The sequence below is a fragment of the Suncus etruscus genome, chromosome 9 (assembly GCF_024139225.1).
Source record: "Suncus etruscus isolate mSunEtr1 chromosome 9, mSunEtr1.pri.cur, whole genome shotgun sequence".
In the NCBI taxonomy this organism is placed as follows: Eukaryota; Metazoa; Chordata; class Mammalia; order Eulipotyphla; family Soricidae; genus Suncus; species Suncus etruscus.
In genome coordinates, this window is record NC_064856.1 from 107,859,146 (window position 1) to 107,883,967 (window position 24,822).

The 24,822-nt window shown below is 46.9% G+C and overlaps 1 protein-coding gene and 1 non-coding gene across 5 annotated transcripts in view; one reads left to right on the forward strand and one right to left on the reverse strand.

The window, feature by feature from the left end:
* Nucleotides 1–334: 334 nt before the first annotated feature.
* LOC126019721 (U6 spliceosomal RNA) lies at nt 335–441 on the reverse strand. The gene has a single exon (XR_007499348.1). It is a non-coding gene; the product is annotated as a U6 spliceosomal RNA (small nuclear RNA).
* Nucleotides 442–9,632: 9,191 nt separating this feature from the next.
* RTN3 (reticulon 3) overlaps nt 9,633–24,822 on the forward strand; it is a 54,977-nt gene continuing 39,787 nt past the window's right edge. For all 4 annotated transcript variants that reach the window (XM_049779590.1, XM_049779591.1, XM_049779592.1 and 1 more), the window contains exon 1: nt 9,633–9,781. In XM_049779590.1, coding sequence (XP_049635547.1) covers nt 9,643–9,781 — 139 coding nt within the window. In that variant the 5' untranslated portion in view covers nt 9,633–9,642. The remainder of the gene's footprint in view (nt 9,782–24,822) is intronic.

Below are 24,822 nucleotides of genomic sequence, written 5' to 3' on the forward strand. Positions count from 1 at the left end.
CGGGCTCAGGGGATCATATGGGATGCCAGGATTCGAACCACCGACCTTCTGCACGCAAGGCAAATGCTTTACCTCCATGCTATCTCTCCGGCCCCAGGAGCAATTTCTTTCTTTTTTTTTTTTTTTTTTTTGGTTTTTGGGCCACACCCTGTGACACTCAGGGGTTACTCCTGGCTATGCGCTCAGAATTCGCTCCTGGCTTGGGGGACCATATGGGACGCCGGGGGATCGAACCGTGGTCCGTCCAAGGCTAGCGCAGGTAAGGCAGGCACCTTACCTCCAGCGCCACCGCCCGGCCCCTCTTTTTTTTTTTTTTTTTTTTTTTTTAATTTTTTTAAATATGGAACGCTTCACGAATTTGAGTGTCATCCTTGCACAGGGGCCATGCTAATCTTCTCTGTATCGTTCCGATTTTAGTATATGTGCTGCCGAAGCGAGCACAGGAGCAATTTCTAAGTGCAGAACCAGGAGTAACCCATGAGCATTGCCAGGTGTGATCCATAAAAACCAAAAAAAAAAAAAGAAAACTCACATCTAGGGACTGGAGCAATAATAGCACAGCAGGTGCTTGCCTTGCACAAGGCCAACCCAGGTTCCATCCCCAGCATCCCATATGGTCCCCACAGTATTGTCAGGAGTAATTCCTGAATGTGGAGCTGGGAGTCACCCCTGAGTGTCACCAGGTGTAACCCCAAAACAAACAAAAAGTACATTTTTTTTGAAAGGGATTATGGTACATGCCTGGCATGTGACCAATTCAGGTTCCATCCCTGGCACCAAACAGTCCTCTGAGCATCAAGCATTGCTGTGTGCATCTCTGGGACGGGGACTCACTGGGAAGAGCCTTGGGCACTACTAGGAGCAGTAATTAAAAACAAAAGGGGGGGCCCCGGAGAGATAGCACAGTGGCATTTGCCTTGCAAGCAGCTGATCCAGGACCAAAGGTGGTTGGTTCGAATCCCAGTGTCCCATAGGGTCCCCCGTGCCTGCCAGGAGCTATTTCTGAGCAGACAGCCAGGAGTGACCCCTGAGCATCGCTGGGTGTGGCCCAAAAACAAAAACAAAAACAAAAGAGGGGCCATCGGTGGCCCAAGCAGTAGGGCACCTGCCTTGCACGCTCTAACCTAGGACAGACCATGGTTCAATCCCTGGCGTCCCATATGGTCTCCCAAGCCAGGAGCAATTTCTGAGCGCATAGCCAGGGCTAACCCCTGAGCATCACTGGGTGTGGCCCCAAGCAAAACAAAACAAAAAAATAAACAAAAAAAAAGAGCCAGAGTGAAAACACGGTGGGCATGACTTGTATGAGGCCTACCCGGGCTTAGATCCCTGGCATTCCATATGGGATGTAATTCCCAGGAGTAATTCTTTTTTTGTTTTGTTTTGTTTTGTTTTTGGGTCACACCCTGCAGTGCTCAGGGGTTACTCCTGGCTCTATGCTCAGAAATCGCCCCCAGGAGTAATTCTTGAGTGCAGAGCCAGGAGTAACCCCTGAATGCCGCCAGGTATGGCCCCAAAACAAAAAAGCAACTTGAGCGAATAGTCTCTGCCTCAATACTTTTTATCAAATTCTCATTTGTCTTAAGACAAAAAAACCGGGCCGGGAGAGATAGCACAGCCGCGTTTGCCTTGCAAGCAGCCGATCCAGGACCAAAGGTGGTTGGTTCGAATCCCGGTGTCCCATAGGGTCCCCCGTGCCTGCCAGGAGCTATTTCTGAGCAGACAGCCAGGAGTAACCCCTGAGCACCGCCGGGTGTGGCCCAAAAACCAAAAAAAAAAAAAAAAAAAAAAAAAAGACAAAAAAACCTCAGGACCAGAGAGATAGCACAGTGGTAGGGCGTTTGCCTTAGACGCAGAAGAATGGTGGTTCAAATCCCGGCATCCCATATGGTCCCCCACGCCTGCCAGAGCGATTTCTGAGTGTAGAGCCAGGAGTGACCCTGAGCGCTGCTGGGTATGACACAAAAACCAAAAATTAAAAAAGACAAAAAAAAAAAAACCCTCAATTTCTAGTGCTTCTCTGCACCTCCTCTCCCATGTATCCCCTCCAATTTACCTCCCTCGTGTCCCAATTAAAGTCCTCAGTTCTAGTGGTCCTGGGCCAACTACAGACCTGCTATAGGGACACACTTCTCAGATCTCACAGAAGACAGCTGCACAGTCTGTGGGGTACGAAGGTACCAGTGGAGGGGACAAAGAAAATGAATGAGCAATTCCAGCCTCCTTCCTTCTACTAAAGAAATCGGCACTGGTGTGCTGGTTGGTGGAACTGGGAAAAGGAGGGTTTTGGGGGGATAGCCCTGCCTTTTCTTTCATACCACTTCCCTCTGTCTCTAACAATTGCCTTACTAGTCTGAACTCTTGATCTAGTTCTTCCTAAAAACTCTAAGTTGGGGCCAGAGTGCTAGTACAGTGGGAAAGGTATTTATTTGCCTTACATGCAGCTGACCGGGGTTCAATTCCCAGTATCCAATATGATCTCCTGAGTCTGCCAGGAGTGATTTCTTTTTCTTTTTCTTTTTTTTTTTTGGGGGGGGGTCACATCTGGCAATGCTTAGGGGTTACTCCTGGCTCTCTGCTCAGAAATCACTCCTGGCAGGCACGAGGGACCATATGGAATGCCGGGATTCGAACCACCAACCTTCTGCATGCAAGGCAAATGCCTTACCTCCATGCTATCTCTCCGGCCCCCAAAACAGTGTAGGTCTTTTTATTTATTTTTATTTATTTATTTGGTTTTGGTTTTGGTTTTGGTTTTTGGGCCACACCCGGCGGTGCTCAGGGGTTACTCCTGGCTGTCTGCTCAGAAATAGCTCCTGGCAGGCACGGGGGACCCTATGGGACACCGGGATTCGAACCAACCACCTTAGGTCCTGGATCAGCTGCTTGCAAGGCAAACACTACTGTGCTATCTCTCCAGGCTTTATTTTTATTTTTATTTTCGATTTTTGGGTCACACCCAGATGCTCTCAGGGCTGGCTCTATGCTCAGAAATTGCTCCTGGCAGCTCGAGGGACCATATGGGAGGCCAGGATTTGAACCACTGTCCTTCTGCAGGTAAGGCGAACGCCCTAACTCCATGCTATCTCTTCAGCCCCTACCAGGAGTGATTTCTTAGTGCAGAGCCAGGAGTAACCCTGAGGGCTGCCAGGTTTGGCTCAAAACCAAAACAAACTAACAAACAAAAAAACTCACTAAGCCATTATAATTTACAGTGATTCCGTCACATCTTAAATTCCTACCATTAGGTCAGAGAGATAATACAGTAGCTTTAAGGCTCTTGCCATGCATGTGGCGAAGCTGGATCTGATCCCTGGCACTACATGTGGTATTCTGAGTCTCGCTAGGAGTGGATCAGAAACCAAATAAAAAATTTTTTTAATTTATACCATTCACTTGCCTCCTAATCATAGCATTAGGTTTGTCTTGTTTGGGATGTCATTTTTTTCTTTCAGGGCAATAGGTAACAATTTGATGGTGCTCAGAGCTTATTCCTGGATCTGTACTCAGAGATCACTCCTGGTGGTACTCAGTGGACCATATCTGTCAAGTGCATGCAAGGTTAGTGCCTTTTCACCCACTATACTATCTCTCCAGATGGCCCTAGATTTTATTATTTGGTTTTGATTTGAGAGCCATACCTGGCAGTGCCCAGGGTTTAATCCTGGCTCTGTGCTTAGGAAATACTTCAGAGGGCCGGAGAGCCAGTATGGAGGTAAGGGAATTTGCCTTGCATGCAGAAGGACGGTGGTTCAAATCCTGGCATCCCAAGCCTGCAGGAGCAATTTCTTTTTTTTTTGGGGGGGGGGGTCACACCCGGCAGCGCTCAGGGGTTTCTCCTGGCTCTATGCTCAGAAATCGCTCCTGGCAGACTCGGGGAACCATATGGGATGCCAGAATTCAAACCAACGTCCTTCTGCATACAAGGAAAACCGCCTTACCTCCATACTATCTCTCAGGTCCCCAGGAGCGATTTTTGTGCATAGAGCCAGGAGGAACCCCTGAGCGCTGCCGGGTGTGACTCAAAAATCAAAAAGGAAATACTTCAGGTGGGACTCAGGGATCATCTAGGGTGGGAGATTCAAACCAGAGTCAGCCTCATGCCAGTCAAGTGCCTTAACCCCTTTACTATCTCTCACCTGTGCTGTTTTTTTGTTTGTTTGTCTGTTTTTGTGTTGGGGTCACACTCAGCATCACTCAAGGGTTACTCCTGGCTTTGCGCTTAGAAATTGCTTCTGGGGGCCGGCAAGGTGGCGCTAGAGGTAAGGTGTCTGCCTTACAAGTGCTAGCCAAGGAAGGACGGTGGTTCGATCCCCTGGCGTCCCAAATGGTCCCCCCCAAGCCAGGGGCAATTTCTGAGCGCTTAGCCAGGAGTAACCCCTGAGCATCAAACGGGTGTGGTCCGAAAAACCAAAACCAAAACCAAAACAAAAAAATCACTTCTGGCAGGCACGGGGGGGGGGGGGGGGGTGGGGGGGACCATCTGGGATGCCAGGAATCGAACCAGGGTCCGTCCAGGGTTGAACGCATGTAAGGCAAACGCCCTACCGCTGTGCTATCCGGCCCCTCAGTTTTTCTTTGTTAACTTTGTGAGTATGCTAAGCCCCAGTTAACTGTTAGCTTGTTAACTCATCGAAGACAAGACATTCTGGGGATCTTTCCAAACTTCCTAGTATAGTAGCATATGCACAGTAGGAGATAGTAAACATTTGTGGATATATATGTATAGAATGTCTACATATATATACACTTATACACACACACACACACACACACACACACACACACACACACACATACACGGGCCAGTAAGATAAATACAGCAGGATAAGCCTCTCACCTTGTATGCAGTTGACCTTAGCATTCCCTATGATCCACCCCAAATCTGTCAGGAGTGATCTTTGAGCACAGAGACATGTATAAGGCCTGAGCACCACCAGGCATTGCTCCCCCAAAATTACATAAACAATAACATCCCAGACTATTGTCAGTTTCAGGGAATTTCACTGCTACAGTACGAGAGACCAGGAAGGAAAATCAGCTTTGAGAAATGAACCTTAACATAAAGGCCTCATGTGAAAAAAACTAGAGACTACCAAGATCACCTCAAGGTCATGTTTATTTGGGGTCCATACCTGGACCCCATACTGGAGATCTACTCCTGGCCTGGTGCTCAGCCGTCCCTCCTGGCTGTGCTCAGAACACCATGCTATGCCAGGAAAGTTCCAGGGTTCCTGTCTGTAATTGAGCATTACAGTCCTTTGAGTCCCCTACCAGTGCCTGGATTTTTAGCTGCCATTTAATGTGAAAACAGATATTCTTTCAACAGGGGGTCTAGATCCTAACAGCTGCTGTCAGGATGAAAGACCAACATCCTAATCTCTTATTTTTGTTTCTTTTGTCTTGCTCTTGGGCTACACCTAGGAACATACAGGGCCTATTGCCAGCTGTGTGCTTAGGGTTCCCTCCTGGCAGTGTGGACAGACTATGCGATTCTGGGGATCAAAGTCATGGATCTTGCTTGCAAAGCATGCACCCCAACCCACAGAACTCTCTTTTCAGCCCCCATAATTATTCCTTTACCAGCACCAAAAGACAGACACAATAGGAGTTTTAGGTTGTATACTTTTGGGGGGTGGGTGGTTTCAGAATGAGTAGATAATTTCCCTGGTTTTCAGATTGGTTCCTTTTCCTTTGCCACCTAAAGGGCCTTTTGCTACATATGTTTACAGTTGAGTCTTTAAGTGCCAGAGTAAGAAGTGCCCTGAAGTTATTTTAGGAAATATCCTTGTGTCTTTTTTCAGATTGTTGGACTAGCCAAGAGGTTTTTTTTTTTTTTTTTTTTTTTTTCTTTTTTTCTTTTTTTTTTTCTTTTTTCCCTGTGTTGGCCAAAACTTTCTATTTTTTTTCTGTGTGGGCTTTACCTGACCTTTAGAGCAGTCAAGGACAAATGTAGTCCCTTGTCCATGCTAGATTTCCACTAGTCAGATTCCTTTCCCTCTGGAAGGCCTGCTGATTACCTTCCCTGGGGAGGAAGGTTCTGTTGATCCGTCAATAGCCCTCTGGGTAGATGGCCAGTCAATGACAAGGCCTTGAAGTGTATTTTTGTTCTGTGTCCTCCTGTGGGGAAAAGGAGTGGGATGGGGGGCATGAGGGACCAAACCTGACTGTGTTGAGGGTTTACTCCTGGTTCTGCACTCAGGGTTCATTCCTGGTAGGGTTCAAGAGACCATATGTGGTAAGAGGGGCCCAATCTCCAAGTTAGCAAACGCTTTACCCACTGTGCTATCTCTCTAATAATGTCCCTCTAATGATTCTTGTTTTTTGGTTTGTTTTAGGATCATGCCTGGTGGTGCTCAGGGTTGACTCTTGGCTCTGCCCTGAGGATTTACTCCCAAGGGTGCTCAAGAAACCATATGGGATGCTGGATATCAAACTGGGGTTGGCACTTGCCCGGCAAACACCTTGCCCAGCATACTGGCCATTGTTTTGGCTCCATATCCTTCTTTTAAAAAGAACAGTGCAAGGCCTGGAGAGATAGCACAGTGGTGTTTGCCTTGCAAGCAGCCAATCCAGGACCAAAGGTGGTTGGTTTGAATCCCAGTGTCCCATATGGTCCCCCGTGCCTGCCAGGAGCTATTTCTGAGCAGACAGCCAGGAGTAACCCCTGAGCACCGCCGGGTGACCCAAAAACTAAAAAAAAAAAAAAAAAAAACAGTGCAACTTTCAGATATTTTTTTGGGGGGGGTCACACCCAGCAGTGCTCAGGAGTTACTCCTGGCTCTATGCTCAGAAATTGCTCCTGGCAGGCTTGGGGGACCATATGGGATGCTGGGATTCGAACCTCCATCCTTCTGCATGCAAGGCAAAAATGCCTTACCTTCATGCTATCTTTCCGACCCCGAATTAAATCAATTTTAAATTACATCTGATTTCAAGTATGTTTTCTGTGCATTATTTCCTTTACTTTTTTTTTTCTTTTTTGTGGTTTTTGGGTCATACCCGACAGTGCTCAGGGGTTATTCCTGGCTCCAGGCTCAGAAATTGCTCCTGGCAGGCACGGGGGACCATATGGGACGCCGGGATTCGACCCGATGACCTGCATGGAAGGTAAATGCCTTACTTCCATGCTATCTCTCCGGCCCCTATTTCCTTTACTTTTTTAAATTTTATTTTAGGTCACACCCGATGGTGCTCATGTTTTACTCCCTGGCTCTGCACTCATGAATTACTCCTGGGATACCATCTGGGGTGTGAGGGATCAAACCAAGGTCTGCTGTGTTCAAGGCATGCACCCTATCCACTGTACTATCTATCCAGCCTCTCATTTTTTCCTTTAGAGTCTGATTAAACTCATTTCTGTGCAATTTGTGCCTCATTCTCAATTTTTTTTTTTTTTTGTTTTTTTGGGCCACACCCGGTAACGCTCAGGGGTTACTCCTGGCTATGCGCTCAGAAGTCGCTCCTGGCTTGGGGGACCATATGGGACGCCGGGGGATCGAACCGCGGTCCGTCTCCTAGGCTAGCGCAGGTAAGGCAGGCACCTTACCTCCAGCGCCACCGCCCGGCCCCATTCTCAATTTTTTTTTTTTTTTTTTTTGGTTTTTGGGCCACACCCTGTGCCGCTCAGGGGTTACTCCTGGCTATGCGCTCAGAAGTTGCTCCTGGCTTCTTGGGGGACCATATGGGACACCGGGGGATCGAACCGCGGTCCGTCCTAGGCTAGCGCAGGCAAGGCAGGCACCTTACCTCCAGCGCCACCGCCCGGCCCCATTCTCAATTTTTTAAATCTCATTTTACCATCCCTTCACATTAATTATTGAATGTTATGTTCCGGCTCTTTTTCTCATCAGCTCAACTTTTATTCTTCAAACTATGTCTTCTTTACCTGGTAGTCTATTAGGTAGGAAGGACGCCCCAAGATGGGCCTCTTCTTTGGGGACTGTAATGATTTCAGACTATGAATCAGGCAGGGTCTGTGCCTGCAATGCAATGTGACTGGAATGAGTAATCATTTTTCATTCTGTATCGCATCTCTTTTCCACCTACCTCATGGGAAACTGTGCCATCATCTCTGTCTCCCGGCGATAAGATAGATCTATGACAATACATCCCAGGAAAAAAAAATCATAATAATTCAGAAAAAATAAAAAAGCACCTTTCTGAGTGAACAATAGCTATTCCACAAGGCGGAATAGCTTTCCGTGTTCACTGGGCATCCCTGGCAGCGGACCACATCAGAACAAAAAGACTTGGGACTCTGAGTGAGATTTATGAAGAAGATTCCAGAAAAGTGCAGGCAAAAATGAAGAAAAGCCTTACCGTTCAAATACATAGTCTGGGTGGGTGGGGGTGGCTGGAGCAAGGATACACACACAGTGGGAGCAAGGCGTTTTTGCCTTGCACAAGGCTGAACCTGGGTGGGCTCCATCCCCAAGCATCCCATAGAGTTCCTTGAACCTGGCCAGTAGTGAGAGTGATTTCAGGAGCACAAAGTCAGGAAGAAGTCTTGATGATTATTTATAATTGATTGATAACTATTCATTATTTATTTATTATATAATAATTATTTATTATAAATAATTTATTTATTAGAAAGAAGAGAAAGAAAGAAAGAGAGAGAGGAAGGAAGGAAGGAAGAAAGAGAGAGGGAAAGAGAAAGAAAAGAAAGAAAGAAAGAAAGAAAGAAAGAAAGAAAGAAAGAAAGAAAGAAAGAAAGAAAGAAAGAAAGAAAGAAAGAAAGAAAGAAAGAAAGAAAGAAAGAAAGAAAGAAAGAAAGAAAAGAAAGAAAGAAAGAAAGAAAGAAAGAAAGAAAGAAAGAAAGAAAGAAAGAAAGAAAGAAAGAAAGAAAGAAAGAAAGAAAGAAAGAAAGAAAGAAAGAAAGAAAGAAAGAAAGAAAGAAAGAAAGAAGGAAGGAAGGAAGGAAAGAAGGAAGGAAGGAAGGAAGAAAGACCATGGGCCAAAGAGCTAGCAAGGAGGTTTGCATTACATGCAGAAAGGACAGTGGGTGGTTCGAATCCCAGCATCCCATATGGATGCCAGGAGCGATTTCTGACCGTAGAGAGCCACGAGGAACCCCTGAGCGCTGTTGGGTGTGATCCCTCAAAAAAAAAATCCCCCCCCCCCAAAATTAAGAAAGACCCTGGGCGACCCTCATACAGAGAGAAAGAAACAAGAAACCAACCAGCACAGCAGCCTCATCCCTGGCCAGGCTTGGGCCCGCAGTGCTGGGCGGGGCTCATCGAGTGGCCACGCCCCTCCGCTCCGCGCCACGCCCCTCTCACCCGCTTCCTCCTCCTCCCCCCTTTTCCCCCCGCCCAGGGCGCGGCCCACACGCCGCCGCGTGCGGGCCGGAGCCTGGCCCCGCCTTCCCTGCAGCAGCACCCGCAGCCACAGCCGCGGCGCTGAGGCGGGGACCGCGCTCAGCGCGCCTGCGCAGCGCCCCCGCCGCCCCGCCTCCGCCGCGCAGTGCGCAGGCGCAGCCGCGTTCCCGCCCTCTAGCGCCGCCGCGCCGGGCTGAGTCAGTCAGTCGGCCGGAGGCGTCGTCGCGGCCGGAGGTGTGACGGGTCCTGCTCGCGCGCTCCTCTCTCTCTCTTCCTCCCCCGCCCTCTCTGTCTCTCTCTCTCCTTCAGCTCTCCAGCCATGGCGGAGTCGGCGGCCACGCAGTCCCCGTCCGTGTCGTCGTCGTCGTCGCTGTCGTCCGGGCCCGAAGCCGCGTCCGCGGGGAGCCCCGGGGGCTGCCCCGCCCTGGGCCCCAAGAGCTGCGGGTCCTCGTGTGCGGGTGAGGCGCCGCGCCTGTGGAGTGGGGGGACCCGCACCCCCACCCCGAGCCCTGTCAGGGAGACTGGGGGAGGGGGCGCCCCGCCGGCTGTGAGGAAATAACGGGGTGCACGAACACTTTTTTGGGGGGGGTCCTTCCCCTCCCCCACCCCCACCCCGCGCGTGGGCGTTAACGCACCCCGAATGACAGGTGTTGGGGGGGCAGGGAGTGCTCCCCCGAAGTGCTCCCTCCCGCAGGGGAGTCGGGCAGGTGGTTTGGGGGTGACAAGGTGGGGGCCTAAGGCGGGTGTTGACATCAGAAGGACGTTCGCCATTGGTGTTGGTGGTGTCACCCCTAAACCCACACCCACACCCGTACCTCGAATTTGGATGTTTGGATGGGGAAGGTTGGTTTTTTTTTTGGGGGGGGGTCGGTCATCAGGCTTATTATGGAATGAAGGCCCTTGGAGGGGATGTTGGGGTTCGTGGGCATCCTATTTGCATTTTTTTAGGGGGGTTTAGGTAGATTCTGAATGTCTTATTTATTTATTTATTTTGGGTTTTGGGGTCCCACCCGGCTACGCTCAGGGGTTCCTCCTGGCTCTGCATTCAGAAATCGCCCCTGGCAGGCGATATGGGGGAGAACCATATGGGATCCGAACCGCCGTCCTGGTGCAGGCGAGCGAGGCAAACAAATGCCCTAGCTCCATGCCATCTCTCGGCCTCTATTATTTATTTATTTATTTATTTATTTATTTATTTATTTATTTATTTATTTATTTATTTATTTATGTATGTATTTATTTTTAGGTGTTTTTTTTTTTTTTTTCTTCCCTTGCTCCTCTGAGGCTGGATAGAAAGGAGGCGTCTAATTAGAAAGATTCGCTCAGGGAGGATTTCTAGGGGGGGGGCCCCCCCCCTTTTCTGCTGCTGCTGCTGCTGCTCCAACAAGATGGATCCGTGCAACACAGCCGGTTCCCCACGGGCACGGCGCAGGCCTCGTTGCCTGTGCTGGAGCAGCAGCAGCAGCAGCAGCAGCTCCAGCTCGAGTCCTGCATGCATGCAGGGAGGTTACACTGCTTGAGATCTATAAGAAAAGAAAAAGAAAATGGGGTGTTTTCTGCAGGAACGGGCATGGGGAGGGCTGTTGGAAGAGAAAACTCCTACCTAGACAAAGCGGGAGGCTGGCGGTTTGACGACATCACCAGCCCACCCACCTACCCATCCCCCGTGGTGGCGTCCCTTGTCGCCCCGGGTCTCTGTGAAAGACAAGGAGGGGCCCCCCTCGATCGTTCTCTTTGCTGGCTCGCTTGCTCACTCTGCGCTTCCATTGTATCCGCGTCTGGCAAGCTCCCCTCTTGCAGAGATCTGCAGTGCAGATGCTTTCTGGGGGGTGGGGAGATGGGGAAGAAGACGCCACCCCAGCAGGTGGTCGGTCGCTCTTAGTCTCTGGCGACACAGGAAAACAAGGCCTTCTGGCCAAGAAAGGCTCAGCTGCCAGGGCAGAGTGTAGATAATGTTGTTTTCCTGTTGGAGTTTCCATTCAAGGGTTTTCAGAGGCCTCACTCAATGCTTTCTCATCCCTTCTACCAGAATCTGGGGTTGTCAAGAACAGGGCATTTCTGATCTTGGCGTCAGTTTTTTTTGGATGTTATTTTTCTTCTTGTTTCCCCAGCAGTGGATTTCTAGGGTATAGCTTCGGTACCCAGTTGGATTTTTTATTTATTTTTTTTCCCCCAGTGTGCCTATGGTCATAGAAGCAGTATCAGAGGAAGCTTCTGCAAGGTCAAGATTAGCTCTCCAGATAAGGGAATGAGGCAGCAAATTTAGAACCCTTGTTCTCTTTCGACAGCGTTTCTCCTCCAAAAATTTGTGTTTCTGGGCAAAGAGCCAGATGAACAGCAGCTTTGCTATCACTTAGCAACTTGGTGTTTTTGTCTTAAATCTTTTTGTCATATCTTACTGTTCGCTGGCCCTTTAGTCCAGACTTGTGTTGTTTCTTGATTTTCCATGTTTTGGCTCACCTGAAAAATAACTGTTTTATCTTAAATGTTTATTGTGCATTGCAGATGTGTACTAATACTCAATCTGAGCCCCAGGGCTGCTGTTGTATCATAAAAATAAAGATGAGGCTTTATTATTACAAAATGTAAGTCCCATCTACTTACTGGGTAGTAAGAATACGACCCTGATTGTTTAAATATCAACAGGTGTTAGCAACCTTCAGGTGTGTCTATGTGTACGCATGTGTGTACATGATCAAATTCAGGTCCTCACAGGGGAGGTGTAGCCCTCCTCCTCCCTACCTCATGCTTCATGTAAAAAAAAATTTATTTGGAAAGGAAAGGAGAGGAAGGAAAGAGACAGGTTAGAATACGAGCTCAGGAACTGGAACCATAGTACGCACAGTGGGCCTGGTTTTAACATTTCACACGGACAACCTTGGTTTGATCTTGGACACCATTATGGTTCCCTATGCCCACCAGGAGTGAGCCCTAGCACAGAGCCAAGCTCTGATGGGCGGCCAGAGCCACAGCAGAGCAAGCAGAGTATTTGCCTTGCACCCCGCCAGGCACCCCATATTGTCTCCTGAGCACTGCCAGTAATTCTTGAGGGACAGAGCCAGGAGTAACCCCCTGAGCACCGCTGGGTGTGGCCTAAAACAAACAAAAGTAAGCCTTGAGCATAGTCTGGTGTGGGCCCCCATCCCCTAAATAAAAATGCTTAAAAGAGAGAACATGGGCTTCTCCAGAGCCAAGAAATCGGAAAGCCACATCTAAGAGGTGCCACCATCCCAGAGGTGGGTGCTGGCATCACAAGTACTTCAGGCCTCGTGTTCTTTCACTTCTAGGTCCTAGAAACTTTCATAGATGAAAGGAGAGTAAGTAATTGGATAGTGTCTCTTAGAAAACAATTTTTGGCTTGATTGACCTAGCCAACAATGAGCTTTAGAAATACTAGTTCCTTCTTTTTCTTTTTCTTTTCTTTCTTTTTTTTTTTTTTTTTTTTTTTTGGTTTTTGGGCCACACCCGTTTGACACTCAGGGGTTACTCCTAGCTATGCTCTCAGAAATCGGTCCCTGGCTTGGGGGGACCATATGGGACGCCGGGGATCGAACCTTGGTCGGTCGCTAGTACTTACCTCTAGCGCCACCTTCCCGGCCCCACTAGTTCTTAAAGGTAAGAGAGTGAGAAGGTCCTATCTGGCCCCAGGCCTTGGCACTAACTGGCACAGCAGCCAGCAACTGCTGTGGGTTGGAAGTCAGTAGCCAGGAGTAGCTTCCCTTTCTGCCTATAAAGAAAACTGAAGATTTCAAAGCAGACATGAAGGAGAGGTTGAAGTAAAAGAAACTTAAGTATTTATTTAGAATTATTTTCAGAAACACGATTGCCTTTATTGTTATAGATCACTGTCCAAACCAAAAAAAAAGGCCTTTTTTTTTTTTTTTATTGATTACTGTTTTTAGACTTTGAAATTCTTTTACTTCCTGAGACTTACTGCTGTGGAAATGATGCCCAAAATAAAGCTACATTTCTTGTATCTGTTCATGGAATTTAGCTCAAAACAAAAACAGCTTGGACAATACTTTGAAGTTTCTACTCTAAATACTTCTTTTCTTACTCATGATGTTTAAAGAGTCGTTCCGTGTTCTCTTTATGGCATCATTTGCACTCTTTAACATGTCAGTCAAATGTGTGTTATTTGTATTTTCAGTCCTAATCCCTAAAAAAATGACCATGTGTTCAATACTGACCTCATCTGTGTGTTACCTTCATGTTAAACGATCAGTAATGGTATAAACAATGATAATCACAGAGTTTGAGCCCAGAGGATTTCATTCCTGGTGCTGTCTCCTTTGGGAGAGGTTGAGGAGGAATCCTGGGGGAGGCTGGCATACCTGGCAGTGCTTGGGTGCTTCTCCCAGAGCTCAGTGTACTTGAGGGCAAAGGGTGGTTCCTTCTGTTTCCTGTGGTGTGGTGCCCCACTTCAATGCAGTTCGACCCCACTGCAAAGCATGTGCTTCAGCCCTTCCAGTGCCTCTCCCTGTTTTGTATTGGAAATCAAGCCCCAGGCCTCACTTTCACATGCAAGGCATGAACTCTGCTGTTGAGCCGTATCCCCTGCTCTTTCTCTTAATAATTATATGGGCTGCAAATTCTAATCCTGGGCATTGTGACCTAAAGCGAATTTGATTTATACCCTTAAATCTCAACTTTTGTTGAACATTACTGAAACTCTATTCTGATGACAGATCATAAGTTATTTGCTTATAGGATTACAAGTGAGAAATCAGTCTTTCTTACAGCTCCTGTCTCTTTTCCTTCTTTCTAAAACAGTCCTTTTCAGCTTTGGCCTTTTTCATTACTGTCTATTAAGATAGGAGAGGCAGGATGCTTAGTAGATCTCTTGGCATGATACTGGTATGCTGAAATATTTCTGCCGCATGCTGGCCCTAGTATGTTGCTTATGATCACTTTAAAGTTTCTTTCAAGTAGAAGTGGATTGTGAGGGTAATAAGAGTGGTCAGCAGGTAGGGTGCTTGTACTTGTACTGTGTGCCTTTCACATCAAACCACAGCTGACCTGGGTTGGATTTCCTCAGAATCCCATAAGGTCCCCAAACACTGCTAAGATTAATTCTGAGTGCAGAGCCAGCAGTAAACTCTGAGGACCACCAGGTGGCAAATCATGGTCAAATCAATCTATAAATCATGTGACTTGGATGATTTTTATTTACACACACACCCCTGTTTTTTGGCCACTCCCAGAAATACTCATGGGATGCTGGGGATCAAAACCAGTCTGTCCCAGGCAAGGCACACAGTTTACCCACTATACTGTCACTCTGGCTCCCCAACAAGGTTTGTTTGTTGTTGTTGTTGTTGTTTTTGGTTTTTGAGTCACACCTGGCACTATGCTCAGAAATTGCTCCTGGCAGGCTCAGGGGACCATGTTGGATGGTGGGATTCGAACCACCATCCTTCTGCATGCAAGGCAAATGCCTTACCTCCATGATATCTCTCTGGCCCCCGTTGTTGTGCTTCTTATTGTTTTTTGGTGGTGTTGCTTTTGTTTGTTTGGGGGGCCACCCATGTGCTCTGGGCTTACTACTGGCTCTGCACTCAGGTAGGGCTCATAGTAGGGCTTGGGACCAGGGATTTAATTTGGCTCAACTTGTGTAATTTACTAGCACCCTCACTGCTTTACTGTGTCTCTCCAACCCAACCATCAGTGTTTTTATTATTTTATTTTAGTTCTAGAGATAGCTTGAAAACAAAATAAAACTAGCATTGCTTCTATTGTATTATGCAGTGAGCAAATTACATGTTAGATATAGCAGTCACCTGCTTCATCCATGTTTCAAAGGTTTGTAAATTGAAGTTTGTAAGTGGAGGAATTGATGAATCGTTGAAGGACAAGGGACAGTTAAATTGTCCAGTTTTGTTTGAACCAAGAGTTTTGCAGAGGTAGCAGTGGTAGAGCTCTTTTTTTTTTTTTTTTTTTTTTTTTGGTTTTTGGGGCCACACCCGTTTGACACTCAGGGGTTACTCCTGGCTAAGCGCTCAGAAATTGCCCCTTGCTTGGGGGGACCATATGGGACGCAGGGGGATCGAAACCGTGGTCCGTCCTTGGCTAGCGCTTGCAAGGCAGACACCTTACCTCTAGTGCCACCTCACCGTCCCCAGTGGTAGGGCTCTTGCCTTGCACACGGCTGACCCAGAACAGACTATGGTTGCCCCGTGGTTGCCAGGAGCGATTTCTGAGCACAGAGCCAGGTGTGGCCCAAACCCCCCTCCAAAAAAAAAGTTTTATAGAAAGGGACTTCTCTTTAGACTCATCATTATCCTACAATTTACCTTTGTTATTTGTTTGTTTTGTTTTTTGGGTCACATCTGGCAGCTCTCGAGGGTTACTCCTGGCTGTGTGCTCAGAAATTATTCCTGGTAGGCTCAGGGGATCATATGGGATGCCAGGAATTGAACCAGGGACCATCCAGGTTTGGCCACGTGCAAGGCGAATGCCCAACTGCTGTGCTATTGCTCTGGCCTCACAGTTACCATTTTTATCATTCTGAGCCATAAGAGACTCCAAATAAATAATTGTCTGTGCATATTTATTGTATTTATCTTTTTTTTTTTTTTTTTTTTTTTTTTTTTTTTGGTTTTTGGGCCACACCCGGTGACGCTCAGGGGTTACTCCTGGCTATGCGCTCAGAAGTTGCTCCTGGCTTCTTGGGGGACCATATGGGACGCCGGGGGATCGAACCGCGGTCCGTCCTAGGCTAGCGCAGGCAAGGCAGGCACCTTACCTCCAGCGCCACCGCCCGGCCCCTATTTATCTTATGGTTTTTGTGAGACTTTATTGTTTGTGGCAAATTTATATTGCATACTTCCAAAAAATATCAACCTGACTGTAATTCTTTCTAGATAATTACTACGTGGGAATTATTGGAAGCCAGATTTTTGTTCTGTTTGTGTTTAACAATCATTATCAATCATTGTGGTTCATAAGGTATGCTAAAAGTATTTTGAAAAAAAAAAAGCATATGCTAAGTTGCTATATTCAATATTGCTTGTGATTGCATCATTGGAGTTTTTGTACTACATGGCTATGACTGATATAAGGCATGTTCTGTGATTTCAAAGAGAATCTTTTTAAATACCAAATAGAATTTGCATTTCTGTCTTTCATTAGAAGACAGTGATTGTAAGGGAGCCGGGCGGTGGCGCTGGAGGTAAGGTGCCTGCCTTGCCTGCGCTAGCCTAGGACGGACCGCGGTTCGATCCCCGGCTTCCCATATGGTCCCCCAAGAAGCCAGGAGCAACTTCTGAGCGCATAGCCAGGAGTAACCCCTGAGCGTCACAGGGTGTGGCCCAAAAACAAAAAAAAAAAGAAAAGAAAAAAAGAAGACAGTGATTGTCAACATGTAGCCCTGTGTGTGTATGTGTGCATTTGCGTGTGCATGCGCCGTGCAGTCCTGGTTATGCCCTCAGAGAGAGATCTTTCCTAGCCAGGCCCAGGGAATTATATATGTCAGAGGACTGAATTTGGGTCATTGAGTGCAAGGCAAGCGCCCTATCTGCAGTACTCTCCAGCCACTTATATATTTTTTTTTAATTTCTTTTTGCAGAACTATGAATCAAACCCAGGTCTTCTACATACGAATCATATTCTCTTGCATTGAGCCATATCTTTCGTTCTGTGATAGTGTCTTAAATTTTAAAGAAATAGGGCCAGAGCTAAAACGCAGTGGCAGGTGGGCCCGGAGAGATAGCACAGCGGCGTTTGCCTTGCAAGCAGCCGATCCAGGACCAAAGGTGGTTGGTTCGAATCCCAGTGTCCCATAGGGTCCCCCGTGCCTGCCAGGAGCTATTTCTGAGCAGACAGCCAGGAGTAACCCCTGAGCACCTCGGGGTGTGGCCCAAAAACCAAACCAAAACAAAACAAAAAAACACAGTGGCAGGGCATTTGCCTTGCACACTGCCAACCTCGGATGGACCTGGGTTTGATCCACAGCACCCCATAAGGTACCCCAATCCTGCCAGGAGTGATTTATGAGCACCATGGGATGTGGCCCCCCAATTTTTTTTTTGTTGTTGATTTTGTGGGGCCGCATCTAGTGGTGCTCAAGGGTTTACTCCTGGCTCTGCACTCAAGCATTACTCCTAGAGGGCTCAGGGGACCATATGGGATACGGGGATTGAACCCGAATCGGCCACGTGCAAGACAAGTGTCCTGCCAACTGTACTATCACTATAGCCCCTAACATATATATTACTTATTTCTTTAATTGGTTTTCCCCCTTCCTCAATGTGTCATCAGAACCTAACCTGGAGAGACATGTGAACTTTTTCCTATGTTCTTCATTGGTAAGCCTCTTTTGTTCTGCTACTTGAAAGCATTTAATTGGTGAGCTTCTTTTATACAGGAAGTAGACATTTGGGTTTCTATTTTTTCTAATTTGTTTAATAAGCTGTGCCCATACATAAGTTAATTTAGTACATGATTGCATCCATTCAAGTTCTCTCTTAGGTGCCATGGTAGATTAAGTAAAACAGATGACTAGGTAGGGGGTCAAGAGATTCTAAGGTCCTGGCTTCCGAACAATCCAGCTTAAATCCCAGCACCACATGGGGTCTTCCAAGAACCTCTAGGAGTGATGCCTTAGTACAGAGCAGGAGGAAGCAAGCCCTGAGCATGGCCTGATACTGCCCACAAGCTTTTCCTGCCCCTAACCCTCAGAGAGCAAGTAGGGCATTTGCCTTGCCTGGGCTCGCCTGGATTCGATCCCCAGCACTACTAGGTGTGGTGTGGCCCAAAAACCAGAAAGGGGAAAAAAGAAAAAAAGGCTCATATTTTATCTGTATAGTAGTTGGAGAGCAGTGTGACTCTTATTTTACAGATGAGGAATGAGATAAATACATGATAAGCCCCAAGGTTTGTGACTAATAGAGGGGAAAAAAACTAGGGGAGTCATTGAATTTAGTTCTTCAGATCTACACATAGCTCTTTAAAATACATGTTTTTGTGTTGATGTTTTTCCAGTTTTGTGTGTGCGTGTGTGGTGCCAGAGATCAAACCCAGGGCCTTACTCAAGCAAGGCAGGTGCTGTACTGTTGAACTCTATTCCTGGCCCTTTTAAAAATCTAAAACTGTGGGGTCAGAGCAGTAGTACAGCAGGATGGTATTTGCCTTGTACACAGCCAACCCGGGTTTGATTCCCATCATCCCATATATGGCCCAAGCCTGCCAAGAGTAATCCCTGAGTGCCGCCTGGTGTGGCCAAAAAATAAATTGAAACTGATAAAATGTGGTTCAGTTGTCCTCTTGAATTAAGAACCTCAATTTCTGGTTCAGTGGTTCCTCTGCCAGATGTCTTTTTACTCTAGTGCAGGGGTCTCAAACTCAATTTACCTGGGGGCCGCAGGAGGCAAAGTCGGGGTGATCCTTGAGTTCAAAGTCGGTAGTAAGCCTTGAACATTTGGGGGGTGTGACCCAAGCAACTAAAACAAAACAAAACAAAAAAAGATTCCTCTAGGGCAGGGCCACAAAACGAGGGCCTTGAGTTTGAGACCTCTGCTCTAGTGTTTACAGAATTTATGCCAGCCACCAGTTATTTTCCACATGGTTAAACCCAGTCCTCAGTAAAATGCCCTATGCTATTTGGTAAAATGTATCACTCTATCCTCAATTTTTTGTTTTAGGATTACACCTAGCTATACAGGGCTTGGGAATCACTCCTGGCAGTCCTTAGGCGATTAAAGGGTTCAAGCCAGGACTGCATCCCAGTCCCACTAAGTTCTCTTTAGCCTTTGAAGACTTTGTCTTGTTGTTATTGTTGTTGCTGTTGTTGTTGTTGTTGTTGTAAGGATTTATTCTTGGCTCTGAGCTGAGGGATCACTATTGGCGGGCTGGGGTGTTTGGGTTGCTGGGTATGGAAACTGGTATGCAATGTAAGTGCCATACCCTCTGAAATACTTCTCGAGTCTTTTTTTTCTTCTGGCACTTGTGTTACTCCTGGCTGCACTCAGAAATTACTCCTGGTGCTTTCAGACAACTGTCTGAGATGCCTGGGATTGAACCCAGATCTGCCGCATGTAAGGCAAATGCCCTACCCATTGTGCTATCGTTCCTGCCCTAAATAACTTTTCCCCCTTTGGTCTACTAGAAATGCTCTTTTTTATTTGTTTAATTTTTTGCGGGGAGGTCACACCTGGCAGCACTCAGGGGTGTACTCCTGGCTCTACGCTCAGAAATCACTCCTAGCAGGCTCGGGGGACCAAAAGGGATGCTGGGATTCGAACCACTGTCCTTCTGCATGCAAGGCAAATGCCTTACCTCCATGCTATCTCTCCGACCCCTACTAGAAATGCTCTTATTGTCTATTCCTCTGTCTCTCCTGCTCTGATTCTTTTCTTTTTAAATTTCTAACAGTCTTTAAATTTTAATTTAGTTCTAGTCAATGTGGTATCAATATTGTTAATCGTAGGGCTTCTTTGTTTTTTTTGTTTGTTTGTTTTTGGGTCACATCCGGCAGCACTCAGGGGTTCCTCCTGGCTCTAGGCTCAGAAATCGCTCCTGGCAGGCTCGGGGGACCAAATGGGATGCTGGGATTCGAACCACCATCTGTTCGAATCAGCTGCATGCAAGGCAAACCACCTTACCCCACTGTGCTATCTCTCCAGTCCCTAATTGTAGGGTTTCTTATAAAAGCATTCCAGGGGCCGGGCGGTGGCGCTAAAGGTAAGGTCTGCCTTGCCTGCCCTAGCCTTGGATGGACCGCGGTTCGATCCCCCGGTGTCCCATATGGTCCCCCAAGCCAGGAGCAACTTCTGAACGCATAGCCAGGAGTAACCCCTGAGCGTTACTGGGTGTGGCCCAAAAACCAAAAAAATAAAAGAAAAGAAAAGCATTCCAGCACTATACCTTTTAGAGTTCCTTCATTATACTCCTTTTCTCCCCAACCTTCTCATTTTCATTGCCTTTGATTATTTGTTATTCCTTTACTATATTTCTTTATGTCTCACATGTGAGATGTTTCTGTGTCTGTTCCTCTGTTCCTCCTCTTCTTTTTTTTGGTTTTGCTTTTGGGTCACACCCAGTGGCGCTTGGGTTACTCCTGGCTCTGTGCTCAGAACTTGCTCCTGGCAGGCACAGGGACCATATGGGATGCTCGGATTCGAACCCACGTCAGTCCTGGGTCGGCTGCTTGCAAGGCAAAAGCCCTACCTCTGTGCTATTTCTCCAGCCCCCTTTCCAAATCCATTCATGTAGCAGTAAATTGAATGATTTCATCTTTTTATAGCTGGCTACTTTTGGTTTTGTTTAGTTTTTTGTTGTTGTTTGGTTTGGTTTTGGGGCCACCCTGTTGGTGTTCAGGGGTTACTCTTGGATCTGTGCTCAAAAATCGCTCCTGGCAGACTTGGGGACCATATGGGACGCTGGAGATTGGAACTGGGTCAGCTGCGTGCAAGGCAAATACCCTGCCTCTGTGCTATCTCTCTGGCCCCTATAGCTGGCTACTTTATCTCCCTTTCATTTTTTTAATTAAGATTTAATTTACATGACAAAAATCACTACATATATTCTGGGGTTTTGTTTGTTTTGAACTTGGGGCCACACTCAGTGGTGCTCAAGGCTCACTCCTGGCAAGCTCGAGACCATATGGAATGCCAGAGATTGAACTCATGGTGGCCATCCTATTATTTTTGTTTTGTTTTGTTTTGTTTTGTTTTTGGGCCACACCCAGCGGTGCTCAGGGGTTACTCCTGGCTGTCTGCTCAGAAATAGCTCCTGGCAGGCACGGGGGACCCTATGGGACACTGGGATTCGAACCAACCACCTTTGGTCCTGGATCGGCTGCTTGCAAGGCAAACGCCGTTGTGCTATCTCTCCGGGCTCTGGCCATCTTATTTTCCTGGCCCCAAAGTCACTATATTAAAAAGTACTTAGAGTGGAGTCGGAGCAGTGGCACAAGTGGTAGAACATTTGCCTTGCACGTGCTAACCTTGGACAGACCACAGTTCGTTCCCCTGGTGTCCCATATGATCCCCCAAGCTGGGAGCAAATTTTGAACACATAGCCAGGAGCAACCCCTGACCATCACCGGGTGTGGCCCCAAAACAGAAACAAAAAAAAGTGCTTAGGAGCTAGGGATGTGGCTTCAGTAGTAAAAACACATGCCTTAGATACACATGCCTTAGATGTGCTGGGACATATGGATTTAATTAATTCCCCATCATATATCACCCTCACAACAAATTTAAGGATTAGAGAATTAGTTCAACTGACTTGAGTGTTGCTTTGCCTTCAGGAGGCCCAAATTCAATCCCAGTGCTTCTTTTCCCAGGCTCACTGGGTGTGGCCCCAAAACCTAAGTAAATAATAAGTACATGCTTAAATTTAAATCTAAAGCAACACTTTAGTATGAAAACTATGTTGTACAACTATCACCACTAGTTCTAGAAAATTTTCCTCACCTCCCAAAGAAACCCCATATTTGTTGTTTGTCATTCATCACTCTCATCCCATGGAAATCCCTAATTTTCTTTCTGATTTTATGCTTCTTTGATTTGCATATTTTGTTTGGGGGCCACTCATGACAGTGCTCAGTGCTTTGCCCTCAGGGGTCACTCCTTGGTGATGCTTGGTACCATATGTGGTTGGTGCTAGGGATCAAACCCAACTCGACTCTAGTGCAAGTCGAGTGCCCTTGTCACTACACTATCTCTCTCTCAAGCTCCTGGTTGTGCTGTGAGCAAATAAACCCTAATTCTCCTGCATGGCGTGTACTTTACCACCATGCCATATTCAAGGTCTTCTGACTGTTCTTGGAGGTTTCCCCTTTTTTTTGGGGGGGGGGGGGAGGTCACACCCGGCAGTGCTCAGTGGTTACTCCTGGCTCCATGCTCAGAAATTGCTCCTGGCAGGCACCGGAGACCATATGGGACATTGGGATTCTAACTGATGACCTTCTGCATGAAAGGCAAATGCCCTACCTCCATTGCTATCTCTCCGGCCCCAGGGTTTCCTTTTATGGTTTGATTTTGTGGCTACATTTGACAGTGTTCAAGGATCACTCCTGGTAGGTTTGGGGGATCGTATAGAGTGCTGGGGATCCAACCGTTGCAAGGTAAACACCATACTCACTGTGCTATATAGCTCTAGCCTGTTCTTAGAGTGTCTTCCTTGTTGCTATTTTTTCCCCTAATACCCTTGTGACATTTAGAGTGTTCTAGGATTCATTTATCAGGACTTTTCTGTTCCTGTTTCATTTATGATATTCATGTTGTGGCTTGAATATTTACCATCTGTTAATTTAAGACTTTCAGATCTTTACTTTGACCCTGGGCTAAGAAGGCTTTCTTTGTACTTGGCAGTGTTCAGGGATTATCAGGAGCCTCTAGTGCTGAGGGTCAAGACTGGGACTTCCACAGTGGCACATAACTCCTTTGAGCTATCTTCCCAGCCTTGCAGTTGCCTTTTATCTCATCTCTGAACTTCTTTCCCCTCTTCCAGTCTGTTCTTCACAAGCCTGTGAAAGATATAAGAATTTGTCACTCCAGACAAAGTCTTCCTTCGCTTACTGTAGCATTACCCATAATAGGGTAAATGCTGTAGAATGGAGGGCTTATGGTACTTTAGACTCTCTGACCTTGGCTCACCCCACTCCCTGACTTTTTACTGTCCTTCAACCTCAGAATGCTCCGATACCTCGAATCTTACTTGCTGTTCATTTGACTCTGCCTAGAACTCGCTTTCCGTATACATCTTGCAGCTACTTACACGCTCACCCTCTTTGGATTTTTTTTCTGTGCTCCCCATCTAATGTCACAGAAAGATAACATCTCAGGCTTCTGCTTTCTTTTTTTGTTTTGTTTTTTGTTTTTGGGTCATACCCGGTAGCGCTCAGGGGTTACCCCTGGCTCCACGCTCAGAAATCGCTCCTGGCAGACTCGAGGGACCATATGAGATGCCGGGATTTGAACCACCGTCCTTCTGCATGCCAGGCAAACGCCCTCCCTCTATGCTATCTCTCCGGCCCCTGTTTTTTCTTACCACTTGTGAAACTCTTACTATATTTGAGAGTTAAGTATTGTCCACACTAAAATATATATTCCAGCAATAGTACAGTGGATAGGGCACCTGCCTTGATTGCAGCTGACTCAGGTTCAATCTCCAACATCCCATATGGTCCCCTGAGCACTGCCACGAGGAATTCTTGAGTGCAGAGCCAGGAGAACTCTTGAACATTGCCTGGTATGTTCCAAAAACTAAAATAAAATATATATTACTAGAGAGTTTTACTTTTGGCCCTTACCACCCACCCTCTGTCTGCCTCTGGCCCTGTTCTGTCCCTGCTGCATGGAGATGGCACAGAGTAGACCTTCGTGTATTTTTTATCTTTCTGTGAATGACTGTGGTAGGGAAAAGCCTGGTGGTGCTTGGAAGCTGTTCAGGTTGCATCGGGCCTTTTGAGCTATAATCAAGAGATCATAGAATTTGAGGGTTGGGGGCCGGAGAGATGGCATGGAGGTAAGGTGTTTGCCTTTCATGCAGGAGGTCATCAGTTCGAATCCCGGTGTCCCATATGGTCCCCCGTGCCTGCCAGGAGCAATTTCTGAGCGTGAAGCCAGGAATAACCCCTGAGCACTGCCGGGTGTGACCCAAAAACCACAAAAAAAAAAAAAAAAAAAAGAATTTGAGGGTTGAACTTAAGCCTCCCATAATGAAATCATTCACACCAGGCAATTGAGCTATCATCCTGACTGTTCAATATATAGTTGAGTTTTGTGTCACCTGGCAGTGTTGCAGGGGTCTCAAACTCACGGCCCGCAGGTCATTTGTGGCCCTGCCCTAGAGGAATCTTGTTTTGTTCTGTTTTAGTTGTTTGGGTCACACACCCCCAATGTTCAAGGCTTACTACTGACTTTGCACTTAAGGATCACCCCAACTTTGCCTTCTGCGGCCCCCCAGGTAAATTGAGTTTGAGAGCCTTGGTTTAAGGGCTTGCTCCTGGATGTGCACAGGAGACCATATACAGTTCAGAGGATTAAATTGGGTCAGTCACTTTCAGGGCAAGTGCCTTACACTCAGTACTAGCCTTGCCCACAGCTGATCCTGTGGCACTGCATATGGACCCCCAAGCACTGTCAGGAGTGATCTTTGAACACAAAGACAGGAGTCAGCCAAGAACCCCTCAAAAGCATTTTGGAAATTTTGTAAAATGAATTTAAGCTTTGGAAAAACTTAAATCCTATGAAGGTGTCACATCATTAAGGTCCTGAAGCGAGTATTTATGTAAGCTCTTACATTAAGTCTCTTTTTTTGGGTTTGTTTTGTTTATGGGCCACACCCGGTGATGCTCAGGGGTTACTCCTGGCTCTGTGCTCAGAAATCGCTCCTGGCTTGGGGGACCATATGGAATGCCGGAGATCGAACTGCAGTCCGTCCTAGGTTAGCGAGCGCAGGGCAGACACCCTACCGCTTGCGCCATCACTCCAGTCTCACATATGTATCTTAATACATATGAAATAAGTAATAGCTGTAAAAGATGCTTAAA